Raw genomic sequence first — 20,341 nt, 5'->3', positions numbered from 1 at the left:
GAAAGAAACCCCAATTTCTCACTTTTTGAAAATGGGTCAAACTTGACCCGAGGACAACAGGAGGGTTAACAAAAAGGCAGTCCACAAACCAATGGGTGACGTCAATAAATTTACGTCTGTTATTTTTACAGTCTATGGGAATATATAACTGAGATTGTTATTGTTGTAAATAACCACACAAACTGAAAACTAATAATAACAAGATTGGGGTGATATCTCCTAAGCATTTGAAAGATGTGCTGACTGACACACTGTACAGTGATGCAGATGTAGAAAGTCTGTTTGTCCTTCTCAGTAAATAAGGAAGAGGCCAGTGAACACACACACACACACACACACACACACAGTTGGTTTACAGCAGCGTAGTTTACTGTCAGACAGAATGTCAACAGCAGACTGTAATAAAAGAGGCGATTGTCTCGTCTGGGTAAACAGTTTAGGATCCTCTTCTAGCCTGACAAGCCAGACCCACATCAAGATGTTGGGTCTAGGAACTCACCATTGGCAAGGCTCAATCCGAGGGGTGGGATAAACGGTTGTCTTTCAAATTCCCTCTGCATGCAATAGGATAGCGCCACAACCAACCAGAGCAACACTAGTAGATTAGACTTCTGCCATATCGGGTCGGCAAAACTCAGAACACATCTTCCTTTTTTAAGAATGACTTCAGTGCTTAACTCCAAGTCTTCCAGAGTCGTCCAAAGCCCATTCAAAAGACCGCTGTTTGCCAGCAGCAGCAGCCATCTTATTTGTTTTCAAGTAGCAGGGAATCCACGCAGAACCGTCACAACTCTGCCGTCATTATGTTAAGCCCGCCTACCGACTCTATACACGATGTGATTGGCCCGGCTAGAGTTTGGTTTTTCCAGCTCGCAAGCCAACGGAGAGTTGCTAGACGACCCTGGCTGCAAATTACATTAACGGCCGTTAGGGTGCGTCTAGATTTCTAGGCTAATCCTCTTCCACAGCACTGACTGAATATAAAGATGGACGACGCGTCTCCACTTCCCCCCGCTGTACAAAAGTGAAGCCAGAATCTCACAGTTCCATCGCTGCCATTTTGGAGCCAGAGTTTGTGCAGTAGTGATCGAAAAACAAACATAATAGAAAAATCTATTTGACATGATTTACACACATAATGTGTTGACATTATAAACCTATAATTCTACAAAAAGGAGGACTGTGGATTCAGTGGAACTCCTGATGTTTGGAGAGGAATTCAAGGGATAATTGAGCCGGGACAAAGGCCAGAAAATTGGCGTCTCTGTCATTAAAAGGGATTTGACAGACGGGCTGGAGACTGAAACTGTCAAACACACAGCAGACAGGTATGCACATGGCATTACATCAGATAAACACACACACACACACACACACACACACACACACACGGATCTCACCCTGGAGTTTGGCTGCTCATCGAAGACCAGTTTGAATGTGTCGGCCTGAGACTGACTGGAGCTGTCCAGACACATGTAACCACACACTCGATACACAGAGTCTCCGCACCCAGCCGCTGGAGGGAGACGACAGGAAGAGAGAGAAAATAACAATGGAGGGATGAAAGGGGAAAAAGACAAGGGAGGAACAGAGGAAGGCTACATCATCACTCCTATCCTAGCTTCACTTTATTGGCTCCCTGTCTGTTTAAGAATTGATTTTAATATTTTACTGATTACTTATTAAAGCTCATCAGGGTCTAGCCCCCAACTATAAACACGAAATGCTGACTGTTCGCAGCTTTAGATCCTACTAGATGTTACTGTTCCAGATTCTAAGCTCAAAACCAGAGGTGATCGTGCCGTCTCCATCAGGCCTCCTCGGCTTTGAACAAACTGCCCGAGGAGATAAGGCTTGCTGAATCAGTAAATACATTTCTTAAAGCACATTTTTATAGATTTGCTTTTATGTGATGTCGTCCTATTATCGTCTTTTTACCCTATCATCTGTTCATTTAATTAAATGTATTCATTCTAAAGTATTGATTAGTATGTGCTTTTGTTTCTTCTGTCAGAGCACTTTGTAAACTATTATTTTTTAAAGGTGCTATACAAATAATCTGATTACCAGTCAGAATGGTTGCAGAGGAGGAGGTGTTCGTCTTCCTAAAAGCGCAAAAATGTAACAAAATGTACCTAATAGTGTCATCAACAAACTTGAAGATGATGAGGTACATGTTAACCAATTTCATGCTGTGAATGTGAAATATGAACTGTAGGCACATAATGTTAGAATGGTTTCTGGTGAGCACCAGGAAAAAAAATCCCTGTGTCCCTTTAGAGGTGCAGTACAAAGAGCTGTATTCAATGTTTTCTTCTAAACTTCACTTTTGTTCTCACCTTTCAGATGGTCCTGCATGACTCTCCATCCATGGCCGCTGATGTAAACACAAGGAGGAGGGCAGAAGAACCTGTGAGTCATGGGACAGTTCAGACTTATTACGTAAACTACAGAATCAATTACAGTGTTTTTTTTAGCAGTGGGGGCAGGTCTGTCCGAACAACAACGCGACTAAATTGTGGGTCTGCCCTATTTCTGATACCATGGCGGCAGAAATGTTGCCATCACAGGCCACCGCTACAAAATCAACATAGAGGAAACACTGAATTATCAGTTTGGAAAAAGAAAATAACAGTAACATTTGAACTAGCTTTAAAACATAGTTTTTTTTAAGTGAGTATATTTTAAATTTCTTTCATGTTTATTCAGCTAACTGTCTGAAAAGCTGTCCTCAGAAGCCTCATCAAACCTTTTCTCGGTGCCGTAGGACTTCTGAGCGACCTTGGCGTGCAGGATGGTGACACTCTGGTCTGCGTGAGCTTCTCTTACTGGTTCCCTTGTTGTTCCTAGTAACTGGGAGCCTTGAAACCCCAGGTCCAGGCTCCTGATTGGACAGAAATGTTATCAGTCACAAACAACCAGGAATATATACTATATTTGTGTTTGTGGGTTAAAATGGTGAGACAAAAAAAAACGTGTTTCCCTGTAAAGAACACTGACTGAAACGCAAGTTAACTACAGTAGACGTTGGTCTTAGCCAATAAAGAAGTCTTACTGTAGTTTCGGTTACACTTTACTTGAAGGTATATACATAAGAGTGACATGACACTGTCATGCACATGTCATAAACATTATAAACAAGTCAAATGTTTATGACATAACGCTTCTTTGAGTAAGTGTCATTCGGTTTTTGATGACATGACTGTGTCATGACAGTGTCATGTGTTCATGACAGTGTCATGTCACTCTTATGTAGCTACCTTCAAGTAAAGTGTTGCCGTAGTTTCTTTTCAGTTTTCTTCTCTGGGACATAAAGCATCTCAGACTCATCATTCAGTCATCACTCCATCCATCTTCATAATGGACTTTGTCCATAAACAAAGACGTGCCAAAGATTAGCGACCCATTAAACAACGGAAGAGTTCATTTTATATCTTGGACGTGTTCTTGGACTGACACCGGAGACACAAAGTCACAGTGAAAGAAATAAAGACACATTTTACCGACCAGACAATTCTCTACGAATAAAAACAAATCTGCTAAATTATTTTACAGCTGAAGTACATGATTAGTAACTGTACCAGAAAACTTGTTTGTAAAACCTCATTTGAGGGAATTTAGATGTCCGTTTTTCTTTTATTCACAAAATATTTTGGTCATTTCATTTGTTCAGAGGGATTTAATTATTCTTTCCATCATTTGTCTCCTTAATTTATTCAAATTTACAACTAAAGGGCTTCAGAGACATTACATTGACAACAAGGTGAACAGCAGATAACATCTGCAACAACTAACTGGGACAAAAGGCAGTTGTGAAATTAATGAAATCATCCATGCTTTCACTTGTCATTAGTGTAGTATACTTTTTTTTAAATATACAGTATTTGTGCATCTGTGATTTAATTCAAACACAAAAAGCAACAAATTCCTTCTGTCTGTATTTACTATATTTCACGTCTGTAGAAAGACAAAGTGAAGAGTGAGTAAACTGACAGGTTGTAACGTGACCATTGGCTTAGGAACTGAAGAGTTGCCGGTTCAATTCACCATACGGACCGAAGTATGGAGAGTGCCAGTTTGCCTCCTGGACACTGCCGAGATGCCCTTGAGCAAGACACGAACCCCCAAACTGTTTCAAGGGTTGACCTTTTTGATGAACTTTTGTCATCTCTTTCTAAACTGACAGAAATATGACATTTCTACTCATGTGTCTACTGGATCAAAAAACCCCTGTCATCAAGGTTTGCAAGTCTTGCTCGATGCTGTATTAATTCCACATTTCGAGCAATTAATTTGACATTTGTTTGTTGGTGATTTGATTCAAAATGAAACATGTTCTGCAAACTCATCTGTGTGATTAGATTTCCAAAGTTCAACTGAACAGCAGGTACGCGAGCGAAGGAACAGAAACATCAGCAGACCGAGCGGCCCCGTGTAGCTCTGCTAACAATAGCAGCTGTCACATTAGCTGTGTTTGTTCTCTGCAGTAACAATGTAATGAGGAGTTACTGCCCCAGGGTGTGTGCCCCGACGCTGGAATGCTACTCGCAATGAAGACTTTTGACATGAGAGGAAGAAGAAAAAGAAGGAGAAGAAAAAGAGGAAGAAGAAAAAGAGGAAGAAAAGATGTAGCAGAATTTTGGGGGTCAGCCCTATGTTCCCATAGCCCAATGGTCCCACAGCCCTATGTTCCCACATTTCTAAGAATTCTTTTTTCACTGAAAATTAGGCCCTATGTTCCCACAGCCCAATGTTCCCACATTTCTAGGACATTTTCAAAATTAGGTCTTGTGTTCCTACATTTCCCTTCAAGGGTTAGGGTGGGTTAGGCAAACATAGGGCCTAATTTTGGAAAAAAAATCTTAGAAATGTGGGAACATAGGGCTGTGGGAACATAGGGCCTAATTTTCAGTGAAAAAAATATTCTTAGAAATGTGGGAACATAGAGCTGTGGGAACATAGGCATGCTCCCGAATTTTGTGGATGATGACAAAAAAAAATGTTTGTCACAAAGTGTTCTAAAATGAGTGCATGAAACAGGATTAACACATCACTAAAAATCTGTCGAAAAGATTTTCGTAGCACAATAATGCTGAAAACTGAAGAGTTTTTTTTTCTTAAAGAAATAGTTCAACATTTTAGGAGGCATACTTATTTGTTTTGACAGCCTGCCTAGAAAAAGTCCACATTAAGTAAAAACACAACTTGTTGTGATTACACTTTTGGTTTTTAAACAAACGATATAACGTGTTAATTAGTGACGTAATTTAGATGCTGGTAGGTGGATTATGTTGCCTTTGGACGAGACCTATCTCCACAGCGCTGTACGGTATGACTCAGGCTGTTCTCATGAACCATTCAAACATATAATATAGCTACGAAAGTAAAGAATTCAGTCGGCAGCACATTGACTGCTGCTGTACAAGAGCGTGAAGATCCTCGTAGGGAGGAGGTCGGGGTGGATGTTTGGCTCCTAAAACACAGGGCTTTCAAGCAGGAAAGCAAAGTTCATGTCCCGGAAGAAGTTAAGGAGAAAACACGAGACTTTCACCCAGGGAACGAGTGTTTGTGTACCGGGATTACTACTTAAGGGGACCGGTGTTTTAACCCAAAACACAATCTTTTTTTCTAAAATGAACCGTCGTTGCAAGACAGTCACCTGTTGTTGGCTAAACTTAATGGCAACGGCCACTGAAATGACTGTCACCTCACGGTGCTCTGTAGCCAGCTACCAGTCCTCTTTTCTCAGCTAAACTTAACTGTCATGTGACCGGTCGTGCTAACAGGCATTAGCTTCATATTTAACATACGGACACGAGAATGAGATTTATTTAAAGATCCAACTCTCAGCAAGAGGCAGATAAATAACTATTCCTTTAAACCATTTTCAACGCAACACATAAGGATGTAAACTCTCTGCAGGATATCAGACCCATAGCCCATAAAGTCCTTTCAAAATAAAAACAAGTTCTATTTTGCAAATCCTATGCAAGTCAATGCAAGAAAAAGGATGTGACATAACTGTGTGACTAAAACAACAAGAACATTCAGGCTACTTGTTGGTGAATTTAGTTTTGGTGAGGGAAGAGCGGAGCGACTCTCTAAAAGCAGCAGGGTGCTGGTTTTAACAAGGACGACAGCCCAATAACACGACCGTCACTCAGTCACAACACACAGAGAACACGACTGATCTGACATTCAGAGGCCAGCTGGGTCAGGGCCAAGACAACAAGGGTCCATGTTCTCCTCTGCTCGTAAAGTCACAACAAAGATCTTCAGTTTCAGTGAAATGTGGCTGCAGCTTTTTGTAGAAACATTTTCAACCTTTCTTCAAGTAATTCTAAAATGCGGCGCAGGGAGAAAAGTCTCACCCAGGCCAACTGAGTCTTTGCCTTGGTCTCTAACATCACAGTGTAAGATGGATTCTGCTAAGACCGCTGAACTGTTCATGCAGCAGCAGATGTGTGTCCAAAATAAAAACAAATGATCGACAAATGATTAAAAGGGGATATTAAAGGAGCAGTTTGTTGTTTTAATTGCCTCCATGTTCCCATCACCCACAGCACCCCACTCAAAGAAATCAGCCAACTTTTGCTGGCTCTAATGCTGTTGTTCGAACTACAGATTGTACTTCCGCATTTTTTGTATGCCTGCCTCCATGGAGACAGGGGCGGCTCCTCACCGCTCAACAATCAAAACAGATGAAGAATGTAATAGTGTAATGCTGGAATCAGACATTCAGGGATACTAAAAGTACAAGCCCTGTAATTTATATGTATTCCATGTATTTATCACTGTATGCCCCACATTGACTGCTGCTGTATGTAGAGCGCTGTGGACCGTGTAGGGAGGAGGTCGGGGTGGACGGATGGGCCATTAAACGCAGCACTTTCAAGCAGGAGGGAGGGGAGTTTGTGTCCTGAAAACAAAAGACTTTCACCCAGGAAACACGCGATTGTTCCCCCGGGAGTGTTTTAACCAAACTACGATCTTTTTCCCTAAACGTAACTAGTTGTTTTGGTGCCTAAACTTAGCTGTCGTCGCCTCACTTTTCAACTCGTAAATACAGAAGCTTGGTCAGGTGCCTTTGGCGTTGTTATTGAAGCCAAGGCTACGTTCAGACTGCAGGCAAAAGTGGCCCAAATCAGATTTGTTTTTGGGGTCAAGTGACCAGGTCAGACTTCTTCACAAGTAGTGTGAACACTCAAATCTTGCCCAGATCTGATTTTTTCAAATCAGATTTAGACCACTTCCATATGTGGGCCGGAATCAGACCCAGGTCTGATTTTTTTCAATGCGGCCACAGTGTGAACAACCAAGGCGGATTTGATGCGACTTTTACGTCAATCTACATCGACATTCGTCACAATTATGCGCCAGCGGGAGCTAGCCCTAGACACAGACAGTAAAATTAAAAACTTGACTAGGCCTACAAAATGGAGAACAGTGATGGAGCAAGTCATGGAGGGAGAGTGAGGTGTTAGACCTAATTAGTGTATGCTCATTAATGTTACGGCTGCCATTACACAAACATTTTGAAAGAAAAGTGAAAATGCTTACTTCCTCTATAACCTCCCTAACTTTGGTGCAACAGCGTGCTGCGTCTGATGTCATTGTTATTGTTCTTTTGCGTATGCGGGTCAGTTCGAAACCGCAAACGGTTCACACTGGAATCTGATATAGGCCACATTTTAAAAGGTAATGTGAACAGCCAAAAAAAATATGGGAAGAGCTGAACATGCTATATATCTGTATATGTCTATTTCCATTCAAAACTTGGCTAAATACTCTTCTTTCTGGCCCTCACCTCGCTCCTGCGCTCACACAATGCTACATGTATTCAGAGGAGCGCTCCTTGTAAGGGAGGAAAGTCTGCCCGGTGAACTGTATACTGACTGTTTTGTTCATATATGAGGGGGGATCCCCCTGACCCAGTACACCTCTCTCCATGGTCCACAGTTCACACTTGACAGGCGGTGTGTGTGCTCAGTCTAAATTAGACCGTTCCCTCTTCAAAAGGTCAGAGGTCAGCGTGTCGGGAGCTCAGACTCTCTGGCATTTCACACCGGCAACATAGAATGGACAGAAGGAAGAGCAAAGAGGGGGAGGGGAGGAGATGAATGCACTTTGACCTCCAAAAAAGTACATTTTCTGGTTCGAGGTTCGGTCCTCCTCATATCTAAACCAAAGAATGCAACGGTCGCGTTTTTTTTAACATAACGGTAATGTCGTGAAACAGTCATAGTTTGGTTATGTTTATACACCAAAACTACTTAGTTAAGTTTAGAAAAAGATGGTGGTCTGGGTTAAAATCAGACGATCCTTCATTTCCTGAAGGTTACGTACATGGAGCTGAACGTGACGTGACTCAGGTTTTTCCTCTTTGTTCCGTAAAGTAAAAACATTTTATTTTAAAACAGGACAGGAACCCCTGTCTCCTGGGTGAAAGTCCTGTGTTTGTTTGACCCATATACCACCCCGACCTGTCTACTTCGGAACTTGGCGCTCTTATACTTCCTCACCTTACTTTCTGCTTTGCTCTCGTCAATTACTGCGGCCACTAGAGGGCGCCGCCACCAGAAATGTAAATATAAGTCGTAATTGCTGCTTGAACAAACGACTTATGGGGGCCTTTTTTGGGGGGAGGACAGTCTCAAGAAGTATTCAGATCCTTTACTGCAGTAAAAGTACATAAACACACTCAGTGCGTTTACATGCAGTTTGAAAATACGATAATATTCGGGTTAAGGCAATATCCAGATTTCTCAAACACCATGTAAACACCTTACCCCGGTTAAAATCTGAGTTCTCATAACCTGGTTAACAGAGGTAGAGAACTCCATCAGTAACCTGGGTATTCCTCCATGTATACACCTTAACCGGGCTATGATCAGTTTAAACGATTGGTTCCTCACTCCCCTGCAGTGGTTTTTGAACCGGACATACTCCGTCAGCGCGCTGTGAGTCGTAGTCGTTGCTATGACACCATACAACAAAACAGCGATGCCCGAATCAGCGGGCCGTCGGCAGCAAAAAGCCTGCGGTCCATCGGTTTTACTCCCCGCCGAGGCAGCAGCCGACACCTGGAGATGGCTAGACAGATTGTCCATCTCCGGGGCTGTCAACGTTGTGTCTTGGCAAAAAAAGTGGAGGGACCGAACAGCACATGCTGCGGCCGCTGGCTAACGTTAATTTTAGTTAGCTAACGAAGTTAGCTTGATAATTCCGCCCGACACTGGTTACAGGTAACGTTATAATGAGCCGAACAAGTTGTCAGTCATCTGGCGGGAACACTGTGCTTTCCTACGCTGTGACAAGAGTGTGTTAATGAAACATTAAGTTGTTAAATTGTACTACTTGAGAGGCCGATACTTGAGTCATGCGTTGGCAGATCGCCACCGGAGGTGGGGTTACTCCTGTCATTCTTCCCTGCTCATGTATACGGGGAAAACTGGCACAACCCAGTTATTCACTATACCCCGGTTACTGCTGTGCATGTAAACGCACCGACTGTGAAAATGGTCCACTACAAGTAAAAGTCCTGCATTAAAACCTTACTATTTCTTCTGAAGTTTTGTCTATAGTCATTGCTCTTCTCTTTGTTTGTTCAGCCAAAGTAACCGTTTACTGGTAACGCAAGCACACAATGTAAAAACGAGTCTGTTGCTTGGCTCTGCCTACCCTGTCTGGAGGGCCAATCACAGCTGGGTGATGGAAAACATGCCACTAAGTGTGCACTGCTTCTGATTTTTCCGGGGAATGTCACCACAGACCCCAGTTCAGAATACTGCAAATGTAAAAGATCTCATCAGTGGACCTCAACCACCATTGTGTTACCTCATTTAGCCGTAGACAGTGATTTAACAAAAAAATCCCTGAGATTATTTCTTTAAAAAGGTAACTTGGGTATTTTTCAACCTGGACCTTATTTTCCCATGTTTTTGCATCCAAGTGACTAATGGAGACAACAATCTTTGAAATTGGTCCAGTATTAAGCATAAACAAGCTGCAATGTAACATTAATGGGCAATTGCGCACCTTTAATTTCCGTCCACTAAAAGTGCTGTTTTTGCCACCAACAGGCTCAGATTATTATTCTAAGTGTCTGACAACATTATGGAGAGGATACCTACAGAGATAGACCTGTTTGTTAAAGAGTAAGATCCTTTTTGTTTAACATGAAACAGACCCGAAATTGGTATCATGTATTTTTTTTTACTCCATTTAATAAATTGAATTGGCAACTATTTTATTAATCGGGTTGAGTTATTTTATGAAAAAAAGTTTGAATCCTCTGATGTCAGCTTGTTAAATGTAATTATTTTCTAGTTTTTTTCACTCCTCTGTGACAGCAATTGAATATCTCTGAGTTGTGGACAAAACAAGACATTTGAGGATGTCATCTTGGGACTTTGGGAAACACTGATCCACATGTATCACCATTTTCTGACATCTTATAGAGCAAACAACTAATCCATTAATCCAGAAAATAAAAAACATATTAATTGACAATTCAAATAATAGGTGTAATCCCTGACTCGTGGGCCACGGGCCCACCTCTCCAAACCTCTCCCCTCAGCGCTGCAGAAACTCCCTTTCTCCCTCCCCGGTGTTCGGGTTAAAGAAGGCAGGGGGCGGGGGTACCGGGGTACCGGGGTGGGGTCTCTGCCTCCACAAATACTTCTCCTCCTGCCGTTTCAATACCTCCACAACATCCCTCCACCGCCTCATTCCACCAGTGAGTAAAACCGAGGAAAGGTCACGCGCCGTCCTGAACGCATTTTCACGTCCGCGCGCTCATTCCTCACGGCACTGGCGAGGCTTCTCTGGGGGGAAACAAGTTTGGGATAAACGACAGCAAACCGTGACCTGACCTCTCGTAACCCGGGACATTGTGTGTGTGTGTATGTGTGTGTGAGAGAGTGTTACGGGACTTTCTTGTTGCGGAGGTTGAGTGAGTACCCAGCCGGTCTTACCTGTCCCATCCGCCGGTCCTCGGTGCGTCGTGTCCGGCCAGCAGCGTCCCCAGGTGAGTCAGCGTGCTGCCCGGGTCTGGGGAGAGAGGAGGGGGGTAAAACAGAGCGGGGTCCGCCTGGGAGAATCCTGGTTGGGTGGTCGAGGTTTCTGGCAGATTAAGAGAGACAAGATCGGTTTAAAAAGAGCATTATTTGTTACATGACGCGCCATTTAAACTTTTGAAACCAAAGAGAAGCTGAAGGGGATGACACATTTTTTTATACAGTTGCACTTTCATATGGCTCTTTGTAGTTTGGCTAATGCACTGTACTTACTACTTGTTGTCTGGCGTTTGTACCTTCAAGGTTGGATAAAAGCGTCTGCAAAATGACATGTAATGTAATGAGATCTCTGCAGGGTGATATGAATGCTGTGCAGCCTGCACTAGGACCGAAGGTGCATCATTAGAGATGCTCATTGTAGCAGCTGAAATCTTTAGTCGACGAAGATAAATCGGAGATCAGCAGCTGTTGTGATTAATCGATAATCATGTCACTTTTCAAGGGAAATGTTGTTCCAGCTTCTCAAATGTCACCTCTGAGGAAGAGTAAGCATGTTCTGTTCTCTGACATTTTTTTTTTTTTTATATATATAGATAAAACAATGAATTCATTATTCAAGGATATACTGTTAACTGCAGTCAACATCAGCTGCTTCTGACATATAAAACCAACATTCAAAATCAGAAATTATTGAAAAAAAAATGGTTTCTCTTTTTATGGTAGTATAAATAACAGGCTACATGTTTGATACAAAGCTGTCATGAACATTTGGGTTGTTGTAAAGATGTGTATCTTTGTTTCTGTGATTGTTCTCAGTTTGAAGTTATAAATCAAAATGTTTCTATTATGAGAAATACGTCTGTATTTATTGTGATTATCACTCTTTCCTCTGCGCATCAAGAGCCGGCTTCTGTCTGTTAAAAGGAAGTTTTTCCTCAATGCTGTCGCACCAAATACTTGCTCTTGGGGGAATTGTTGGGTCCGTTATTATAGTGTGACCTAGACCTGCTATATCTGTAAAGTGTCCTGAGATAACTTCTGTAATGGTATGACACTATACATACAATTTAATTTGATTTCTTCACATTTCTGCACTGTTTAGTGTGTTTGAAATGATGTGAAATAATTTAAGTGTTTCATGGAAAAGAGACCATTAAAAAATCTTCTGACATCTTTTAGTCTTCTAACTCTAAAAAATCAGAAGTGCTGTTGGCAGGTTTCTAAAACGATGTGAGTGACGGAGGGAGGGAGTGAAGGAGGGAAGGGAAAGGGGAGAGAGAAGAGTAACGCCGTGGGTTCACACTGGTTGCCTGGAGGTGATGCTCTGTGTGCTGCATTCAGGCAGGAAGACGGATCAGTTAGAGAAGAAAGACAGGCAGACACAGTAATACAGGTTAATGGCAGACTGACAGCCATAATTTTTTTAATAAAAGTTAGACAGTTTCACAAAAGTAAAAACTTATCTTAAACCCAAAGAATGAGCCACTCTGCCCCCCTCAGACTAACTTAAAACTAAAGCCAAGTTTCCATCCAAGTTAAGCGCACATTTTGAACCAACTTCCAGGAACTACTACTGTATTACATACTACAGTTGGTGCCGTTAAATATTTGTAGAAATATAAACGATGGAAAACCACGTGGAAGAAAAGATGATGGAAATATGAGATGTTTCTGTTTGTTGTTATCTGTCCAAATGAAAAATGCAAAAACCCATTAGCGAGCCAAGAGCATGCCGAACCAACAGGTGGCGCAATAACCATGACCTAAAGCCATGTTAGCCAATGAGAAGCCTAGGAAAAAAAGCTGTTACCTGAATGCTACCTGGCGGCAATGGCGCATCGATCGCTTCGTAGCATTCTGACACCTCTGTTTCTCAATAAAGTGAAAGATTGACCGTAAATGTATGTGTAAACATGTAAAAAGTCCTCTTAGTGGTTAGAACCAGCAATATTTGGGCCACATCTGCCATTACATGAAATGTTCGCCTTATTTGTGCAACTCACAAAAGAGAGATAACGGCGCGCATGCATTCGTTACAAGACAAAAACTTTTTTTGAACATCTTCACCCTGGAAGAAGTTTTCCAAAAAAAAAAATCAGTTTTCAGTGATCTAAAACACAGTTTGCATGGACGAAATGCCAAAATGCGTAGAAAAAAATGAAAAAAAACCTGTGTGTGTGTGGACAAGTCCTTTTCTGTTGCACTTTTTTTCACATTTTGTTTGAAACAATACACACACTTTTCCACTTCAGCCACGCTTTAAATTTATTCAACGTTGTTTTTCAAATTTCCAGCACTTCCACGCAGATTTTCTATGCGCAAAATGAAAATGCACAACCAGTCTGGTGTGTTTGGCAATAGTGATTTTGGAGCCGAATGATTTCACTCTTTAATAAAAAGGTTAATCTCTGTAGGGATCCTTGCCATAATATTGTCAGTAATTTATAGTAATCTGAGCCTGTCAGTGGAAAAACAGCACTTTTAGTGGATGCAAATTGAAGGTGCACAGTTGCCCATTAAAGTTACATTGCAGCTGTCTTGCTTAATACTGGACTAATTTCAAAGTTGTTCCCATCAGTCACTTAGACACAAAACCAAAGGTAATAGGGTCCAGGTTGAACAGATCATTTCAAGTGTCTATCTGGAGTCTGACTGTTTCTTAACAGTCAGAGTCTATCTCTGTGAAAGCAGCCTCAGTTTGGTCTACAGTCAGATAATCAAACAGTGAGACAGGAAGTCAGGCAGTGAGACAGGCAGGCAGGCAGGTAGACCGTACAGGAAGCGAGGGAAACTGCTAACAGTAGCAGAGTCCACATCTGGTTCTAATCTCCAGCTACTAACAAGAAGTGCTGTGTCTTCATCTCAGTGTGGTCTCCAGCTGTCACTCAAAACCACCTACAGTACCAACCACAGGCTCTCTGCCCGTCTCACTGCACACAGCCACCCCGTCTCTCTGCTCTCTGGATGAACATATGGTCTCCGTCTGTCTGTCTTCTTCTCTTTCTAATATCTGAACCACAGAGCTGACATGTGAGCATCTCAGTGTGAACCCAGGCTGTCAATCAAACTCACAGAGAGACTTTTACTGTTTATGTAACTTATACTGACCTACCTGCCTCTCCCTTCACTCCTTCACCTGCTGCTTTAATCCTAAACGTCTTTCTTTCAACCAGAGGAGTTTTTTCTTCAGTCACACTCTGAACATTGATTTCAGATGTGGTCACAGGTGACAAAAGTAGGGCTTCAACTAACGATTATTTTGATCGTCGATTCATCTGTGGATTATTTTCTGGATTAATCAATTAAGTGTTTGTTCTCTTAAATGTCAATGTGGATCAGTGTTTCCCAAAAAGCCCAAGATGACGTCCTCAAATGTCTTGTTTTGTCCACAACTCAAAGATATTCAGTTTACTGTCACTGAGGAGAGAAGAAACTAGAACATATTCACATTTAACAAGCTCATAAAAAACAACTCAAGCCGATTAAACAATCGGCTTGAGTTGTTTTTCAATCAATTATCAAAATAGTTGCCGATTAATTTATTAGTTCATAACTAATCCATTAATCTTTGCAGCTCTAGACAAAATACACTTTTTCTCCTACACAAGGACTTGGTTGCCTATCCAGGCGGACTTCAAGATACCAGCAAATATTGTATTGTTGACCAAATAATCAATATAATATCCTATCGTGATAAAACTCCTGATTTACACCGCTACTTTTTACCATTTGAAAATCATCTTAGATTTATCCAACGACCCTCCCGGTGGAAAGCACTTTTTTTTTTTTAATCCTGACTGTCTAACAGAGTCTATGCAGTCTTTATTATTATAACAAAGACATAGAAAAGCATTTGTGTTGTGTGAAACGGCAGAGTATTAAACAAGCATGCAGTCAAACTACAGAACTGGCTGATTTAACAGGATCATATTGTCTGCAAACAAGAGGGTACTTCAGTGCAAGAAGCAGTGAAACACACTGACTGAAGCACAGCGACAAACAAAAACTGTGGATACTACAAATATCTGCTATGGGAGAAGCTGTTGAGCTGCAAATCTGCAAACAAAAGTCATAACACAGTCATATGAAACAGACACTCTGTGCACGCTGACTTTTTCTTCAACACTTGAGTGCACTAATACCACTGAAATATTTTAAGTCTTTCCGAGTCCAATCAGTTCCAACATGAATTCAACAGCGGGGTCAAATATCTGTCACCTGTCATGGTTTCTCAACCTCGGGTTCAGAGGATGGTTATCAGGGGGTCATGGGTTGGATGAGCTGTTTTCTCATTAGTCTATATCCTTGACGTTCCACTCCCGGGATTGCTCCGGTGGCGCAGGAAATTCTGCCGGATGCATGTATTTTCCGTTACCTTCCGCTTTCTTTGTGTTGGAATTTTAAATTTGGTGGATTTCTGAGGACTATTGTTGACTGCTCCTCAGATCTCTGCATGGTAAATTGAGACAGCTAGCCAGACTTTCTGTCCAATCTGAGTTTTCTCTCGCATGACTATTTTGCAGCGGCGCTATGCGGAGTTTAGCACCGCCCATGACGATTCTGACTTTTTTTAAAGAAATGCCATTAAACCAGAGCATGTTTTCCTCCCATCCCTGAATGCTATGTGGAGTAGCTAGACCCTCCTTCAGGGCGCTTTGGAGGAGGGTCTGGCAAAGCGAGACTATTTTCTCATAGACTGCTATAGAAACTTTTTGGAGAAAGTCGAGTCGCCCTCTGCTGGAAGTTAGATTGAATGCAACTTTAAGGAGCTTCAGCTTTGGATTCACTTTTTGAAGTTGCCGCTTGGTCCAACACTAGCTGCAAAACTAATGATGTTCCTGTCATCGTCAGATGTTTTGCTCTGTCTGTCTGAATTGTTGGTTGATGCTTGACGTCACATTGCTCACAAATAACTAAAAATAGAGGCAAAGTCCCTCCCCTTCCAGTGGACCCCATGGGACCATTTCAGAAAAATATGTATGAATATGTATGGTGGTTAACGGGGAGACAAATAATTATTTGATCCTGTTTGAATTGGGCCATGAATTAAACAACGTTCGTCAGTTTAAAAGATAATTTTGCAAGGCAAGAAAGTCTCAGTTTGTCAAAGTACCACTTAGTTTTGTGTGAAACCGCTCGTCTGGCACAATTTACTTCACCTGGCTTGATGCTCGGCTTGCTCGCTATCTAGCTAGCTTAGCTCTGTTCCACAACACGTTACATTATCTTACCTGATGTGTTTTATCCTTCAAAGTTTTATCAGCAGAGAAGCAAAAGAAGGAGCAAGATCCGTTGCTCGTGTGAGTAACATTACATCCCGGTACGAAACACAGAAGCTCGAGAGACGTGACTTAGAGACTTTGACGTGTGTAGTCTTTCTAATAGTATTTTCACAGTGTTCTACTTTAACAAGTTTTATGACAAACTGAGACTTTGTTCTCTCGCAAAATGATCTTCTAAACTGACAAACATCATCTGTGTAATTCATGGCTCAATTCAAACAGGATTAAAAAATACATATTTTCCATGGTTGTTCACCGGAAGGGGAGGGACTTCACCTCTCTATAAGATGGCAAAATCATCCTTGACTCACCTCTCCTGCCTTGATCTGTGATGCCCAACTCGTCCATGATTGGCTCTGCTGACATTAAGACGGGATGTTGCTCCGGTCCATCGTCACTCTGCTGATTTTAAGAGAACTGCAGTGTTTACAGTGAAAGATCTCAGAGCTGCACCACAATTTATGAGTGTTGTGGACTTGTGCCGACCTTACAACAAACGACTTTTCATCCGATTCCACTGTCGCAGACACATTTTCAATATCGGAATGAAATCCTGAGAGTCTTACTAAAGTTGGGGCACCAATTGGTGTAAGGTGGATGGTCATAAAACCAAGTCTGAGCTGTCTTAAGTCAGTCTTTTACTCGTCTTGGCGTTCCAACGAAATCAAGTATTATCGTAAGTTTTAACTCTTGGTGGTAAATTCTTCTGGTCTGTCACTGAAAACTCAGTGACATTATGACAGATCATCTTTATATGTGAGATGATGTCAGACTTTAGTCTTTTCAGAGTCTTCTGGTGTACGGTAAGCAATAGTTGGACAAACAAATGCACAGATGGCAGATTTTGTTCTGGAGGAATAAAACAATGACTTCAGTGTCCATCAGCAGGTCCAAGAGCTGCGTAATTCAACTAATGCAGCTGTCGACTTAACGTCAAGTTGGCTTGGTGTTGCAGCTTGATGGTCTGATGAAATGTTGATATCTGTGTAAACTAAACAAAACTGCCTAACCAAAGACAACTTTAAATGTCTCACAGACTCAAAAAGCAGACGGTCAGAACTTGAAAAAGCAGTGAAAACATGACATTTTCATTAATATTCACTTGCATCAGAGCTGCAACTAACGACTATTTTCATTGTTGATTAATCTGTTGATTGTTTTCTCGATTAATTGATTTGTTTGGTTTATAAAATGTCAGAAAACAGTGAAAAATGTGGATCAGTGTTTCCCAAAAAGCCCCAGATGACGTCCTCAGATGTGTTTTGTCCACAACTTAAAGATATTCAGTTGACTGTCACAGAGGAGAGAAGAAACTAGAAAATAATCGCATTTAACAAGCTGCAACCGGAGAATTTTCCTGAAACTAATCGATTATCAAAATATTTGGCGATTCATTTAATAGTTGACCCTAATTGATTAACCTTTGTAGATCTAAATTGCACATTTTGACAATATCACTACAATTGATAACAAATAAGAAGTTCCTTTCATGGTTTCTTAGTGGGAGCTGACCTGAAATCACGTTGGTTAAGATCCTCTTGTTGTTCTCATTCTGCGCAGGTTCAGTTTCTATCCATCCAGATGTTCCACATGCTGTAACAGTTATCGCTCAGTTCCACAGTCCTCACAGCAGTAAACGTTAGTTTATTTAAAGGATGTCAATGTCCATCAGTCACTTTCACCAGTTACATGTTACCACTTCAACGTACAGTACGAAGTACTACACTACAGTAACAGAGACTTCAGTGGAAAAGACGTGTGTCACTCTGTGTGTGTGTGTGTGTGTGTGTGTGCGTGTGTTCATGTTTGCCCTCCACCCCGGATCTGCTGTTATCTAACCACTGCTCTGTGTGTGTGTGTGTGTGTGTGTGTGTGTGTGTGTGTGTGTGTGTGTGTGTGTGTGTGTGTGCGCACATTACTCTATCTCTCAGTTTGTGTGGATAAGGAGATAATCACCTGTTGCTGGACGGCAGCTTTCTCACACACACCTTTTCTCTTAGGCAAACAGCTTTTTTATTTTTAAAAGTTATCTGTTGGATCTAAAATGGTTTTCGGTTGACCACTGCTCTTTTCTATTTATAACTTAAACCCAAGACTAAAACTTTGCATGCGGTGCTTACATTTGGTTCGTTACATTTGTATTATTAAATACAAATACACACTTTGCCAATAAACTGATTCTAATAACACCCATAGAGACATTCTTTAGGTATTAATTTAAATGTGGCTCTGGATAAAAGGTGTCCTTATTTGTAATAATGCTGTAATTAATTCCAGTTGCTATAAATTGACAACATGCAGCCGTTTGAAGTCTGCTCTTTTAATGCAAGATACTGTAGATATGAGATAACTCCACACAAATGCCCTTCAGACATGGCTGTCAGTATGCAGTAGTTAATGAATATACTGGAGCGCCTACATGTAGGATTAGTAATTAAACACCAAGAATGAATGACACCACATATAATTGCACCAATGTTTGCCCAGATTTACTCTTTTTTTTCATTTATGCCATACCTACATCATCACAGTACTTTGAAAGATGCTGCATTCGCATAATAGTTCTACTAGGGCCAATGATTTCCCAAATTATTGATTTGATTCCAATCCACAACATCCCAATTCAATTACATTTTCAATTTAATTTCAGTTAGGTTAGGGAAATTTCAGTTACAATACAACGTAAGCTGTAAATTGTACAAGCAAGAAGCAACCCTCAATTATTTTCTATAATTAGGATCTAATGAAACTAACAAACTAACAGACAGAAGCAGTGGTAGACTGCAGCAACTCCCTTGTTCTGCAAAGTAAAATTACTTTTTGTCAGGAGTGTGGTGGCTTTGAAGAGAGCAGAGATAACGTCTTCAGTTCTCCGTTGGAAAGGGCTGTCTGCAAGGTCAAGCGGTGAAAATATTCTAAATATAGTGTACACTTAAACTGAGATAGATGTTTTAGGTGTCTAAAACTATAGACAGGTACTTCATACAACTCCACTTCAAAAATCCAAACTATCCCTTTAACATTAAATTAAAAGCAATTAGGATAGGATAGTAAAGTGCTCATATTATGCTCATTTTCAAGTTCATAATTGTATTTACAGGTTGTACCAGAATAGGTTTACATGGTTTAATAAAAAAAAAGCTGCAGCTCCTCTTTTCACCCTGTGTTGAGCTCTCTGTTTTAGCTACAGAGTTTGGCATCTCACTTCTGTTCCATCTTTGTTGGGAGTCGCACATGCGCAGTAGCTAGGTAAGGACTACTAGCCAGTCAGAAGCAGAGTATGAGGGCGTGCCCTGACAGTACCTAGGTAAGGACTACTAGCCAGTCAGAAGCAGAGTATGAGGGCGTGCCCTGACAGTACCTAGGTAAGGACTACTAGCCAGTCAGAAACAGAGTATGAGGTCGTGCCCTGACAGTAGCTAGGTAAGGACTACTAGCCAGTCAGGAGCAGAGTATGAGGGCGTGCCCTGACAGTACCTAGGTAAGGACTACTAGCCAGTTAGAAGCAGAGTATGAGGGTGTACCCTGACAGTAGCTAGGTAAGGACTACTAGCCAGTCAGAAGCAGAGTATGAGGGCGTGCCACGCTAGCAGTTAGGCGAGCATTATAACGTGTGTTACAAAGTGACCACGTTTGTCTCTGAAGTAAAGGCTGGACTACAATAGAGCTGTTTGGAGCAGTTTGTGAACAGTGTTTTCTGTTGGAGATGGTAAGTCCCTTTGGGGTGGACTTTGGGCTTTTTCACTTTGTAAAGCTATAATGTGCACAAAAAAAGATATATAACACAACAAATGAAAGGGAAAAAGCCAAAAAGCATAATATGAGCACTTTAAAACAGCAAACGCCACCAGTGATATACTACAACCCAACCCTTTATTTTAAAGGCAACAAGGTTGATAATTCTTTACCCTCAGAGAAACAATAATTCCTGTTTACCTTCAGCCACTGTTATCTTGCAGGCGGACGTGCCCTGCTGTCTCTTACAGTCAGAGGCCGCTAGAAACATCCCAATGTGATGAAAACCAACAGAAGAACTCAACA

General features: G+C 41.4%; 2 protein-coding genes across 8 annotated transcripts in view; one reads left to right on the top strand and one right to left on the bottom strand.

Annotated features, from left to right (window-relative positions):
* Nucleotides 1-20,341, bottom strand: part of rbpjl (recombination signal binding protein for immunoglobulin kappa J region-like) — a 46,989-nt gene that overhangs the window by 18,551 nt on the left and 8,097 nt on the right. The window contains exons 1-6 of one of the 2 annotated variants that reach the window (XM_031300271.2): nt 17,813-18,189; nt 16,612-16,702; nt 10,977-11,124; nt 2,750-2,884; nt 2,340-2,410; nt 1,401-1,516 (exon numbers count right to left, since the gene is read on the bottom strand). In XM_031300271.2, the coding sequence (XP_031156131.1) occupies nt 1,401-1,516; nt 2,340-2,410; nt 2,750-2,884; nt 10,977-11,124; nt 16,612-16,666 (525 nt within the window). In that variant the 5' untranslated portion in view covers nt 16,667-16,702; nt 17,813-18,189. Of the gene's footprint in view, nt 1-1,400; nt 1,517-2,339; nt 2,411-2,749; nt 2,885-10,976; nt 11,125-16,611; nt 16,703-17,812; nt 18,190-20,341 lie in introns of those variants that run through there. The other variant, XM_036002067.1, reaches the window with a different exon arrangement.
* matn4 (matrilin 4) overlaps nt 10,692-20,341 on the top strand; it is a 35,400-nt gene continuing 25,750 nt past the window's right edge. For 3 of the 6 annotated variants that reach the window (XM_036002066.1, XM_031300268.2, XM_036002064.1), the window contains exon 1: nt 10,692-11,029. The gene's annotated coding sequence lies outside the window, so the exon portion shown is untranslated. The remainder of the gene's footprint in view (nt 11,030-20,341) is intronic. The other 3 variants (XM_031300269.2, XM_031300267.2, XM_031300270.2) reach the window with 2 other exon arrangements.

The sequence above is a fragment of the Sander lucioperca genome, chromosome 6 (genome assembly GCF_008315115.2).
Source record: "Sander lucioperca isolate FBNREF2018 chromosome 6, SLUC_FBN_1.2, whole genome shotgun sequence".
In the NCBI taxonomy this organism is placed as follows: Eukaryota; Metazoa; Chordata; class Actinopteri; order Perciformes; family Percidae; genus Sander; species Sander lucioperca.
This window is presented reverse-complemented; position numbering and strand designations above follow the sequence as displayed.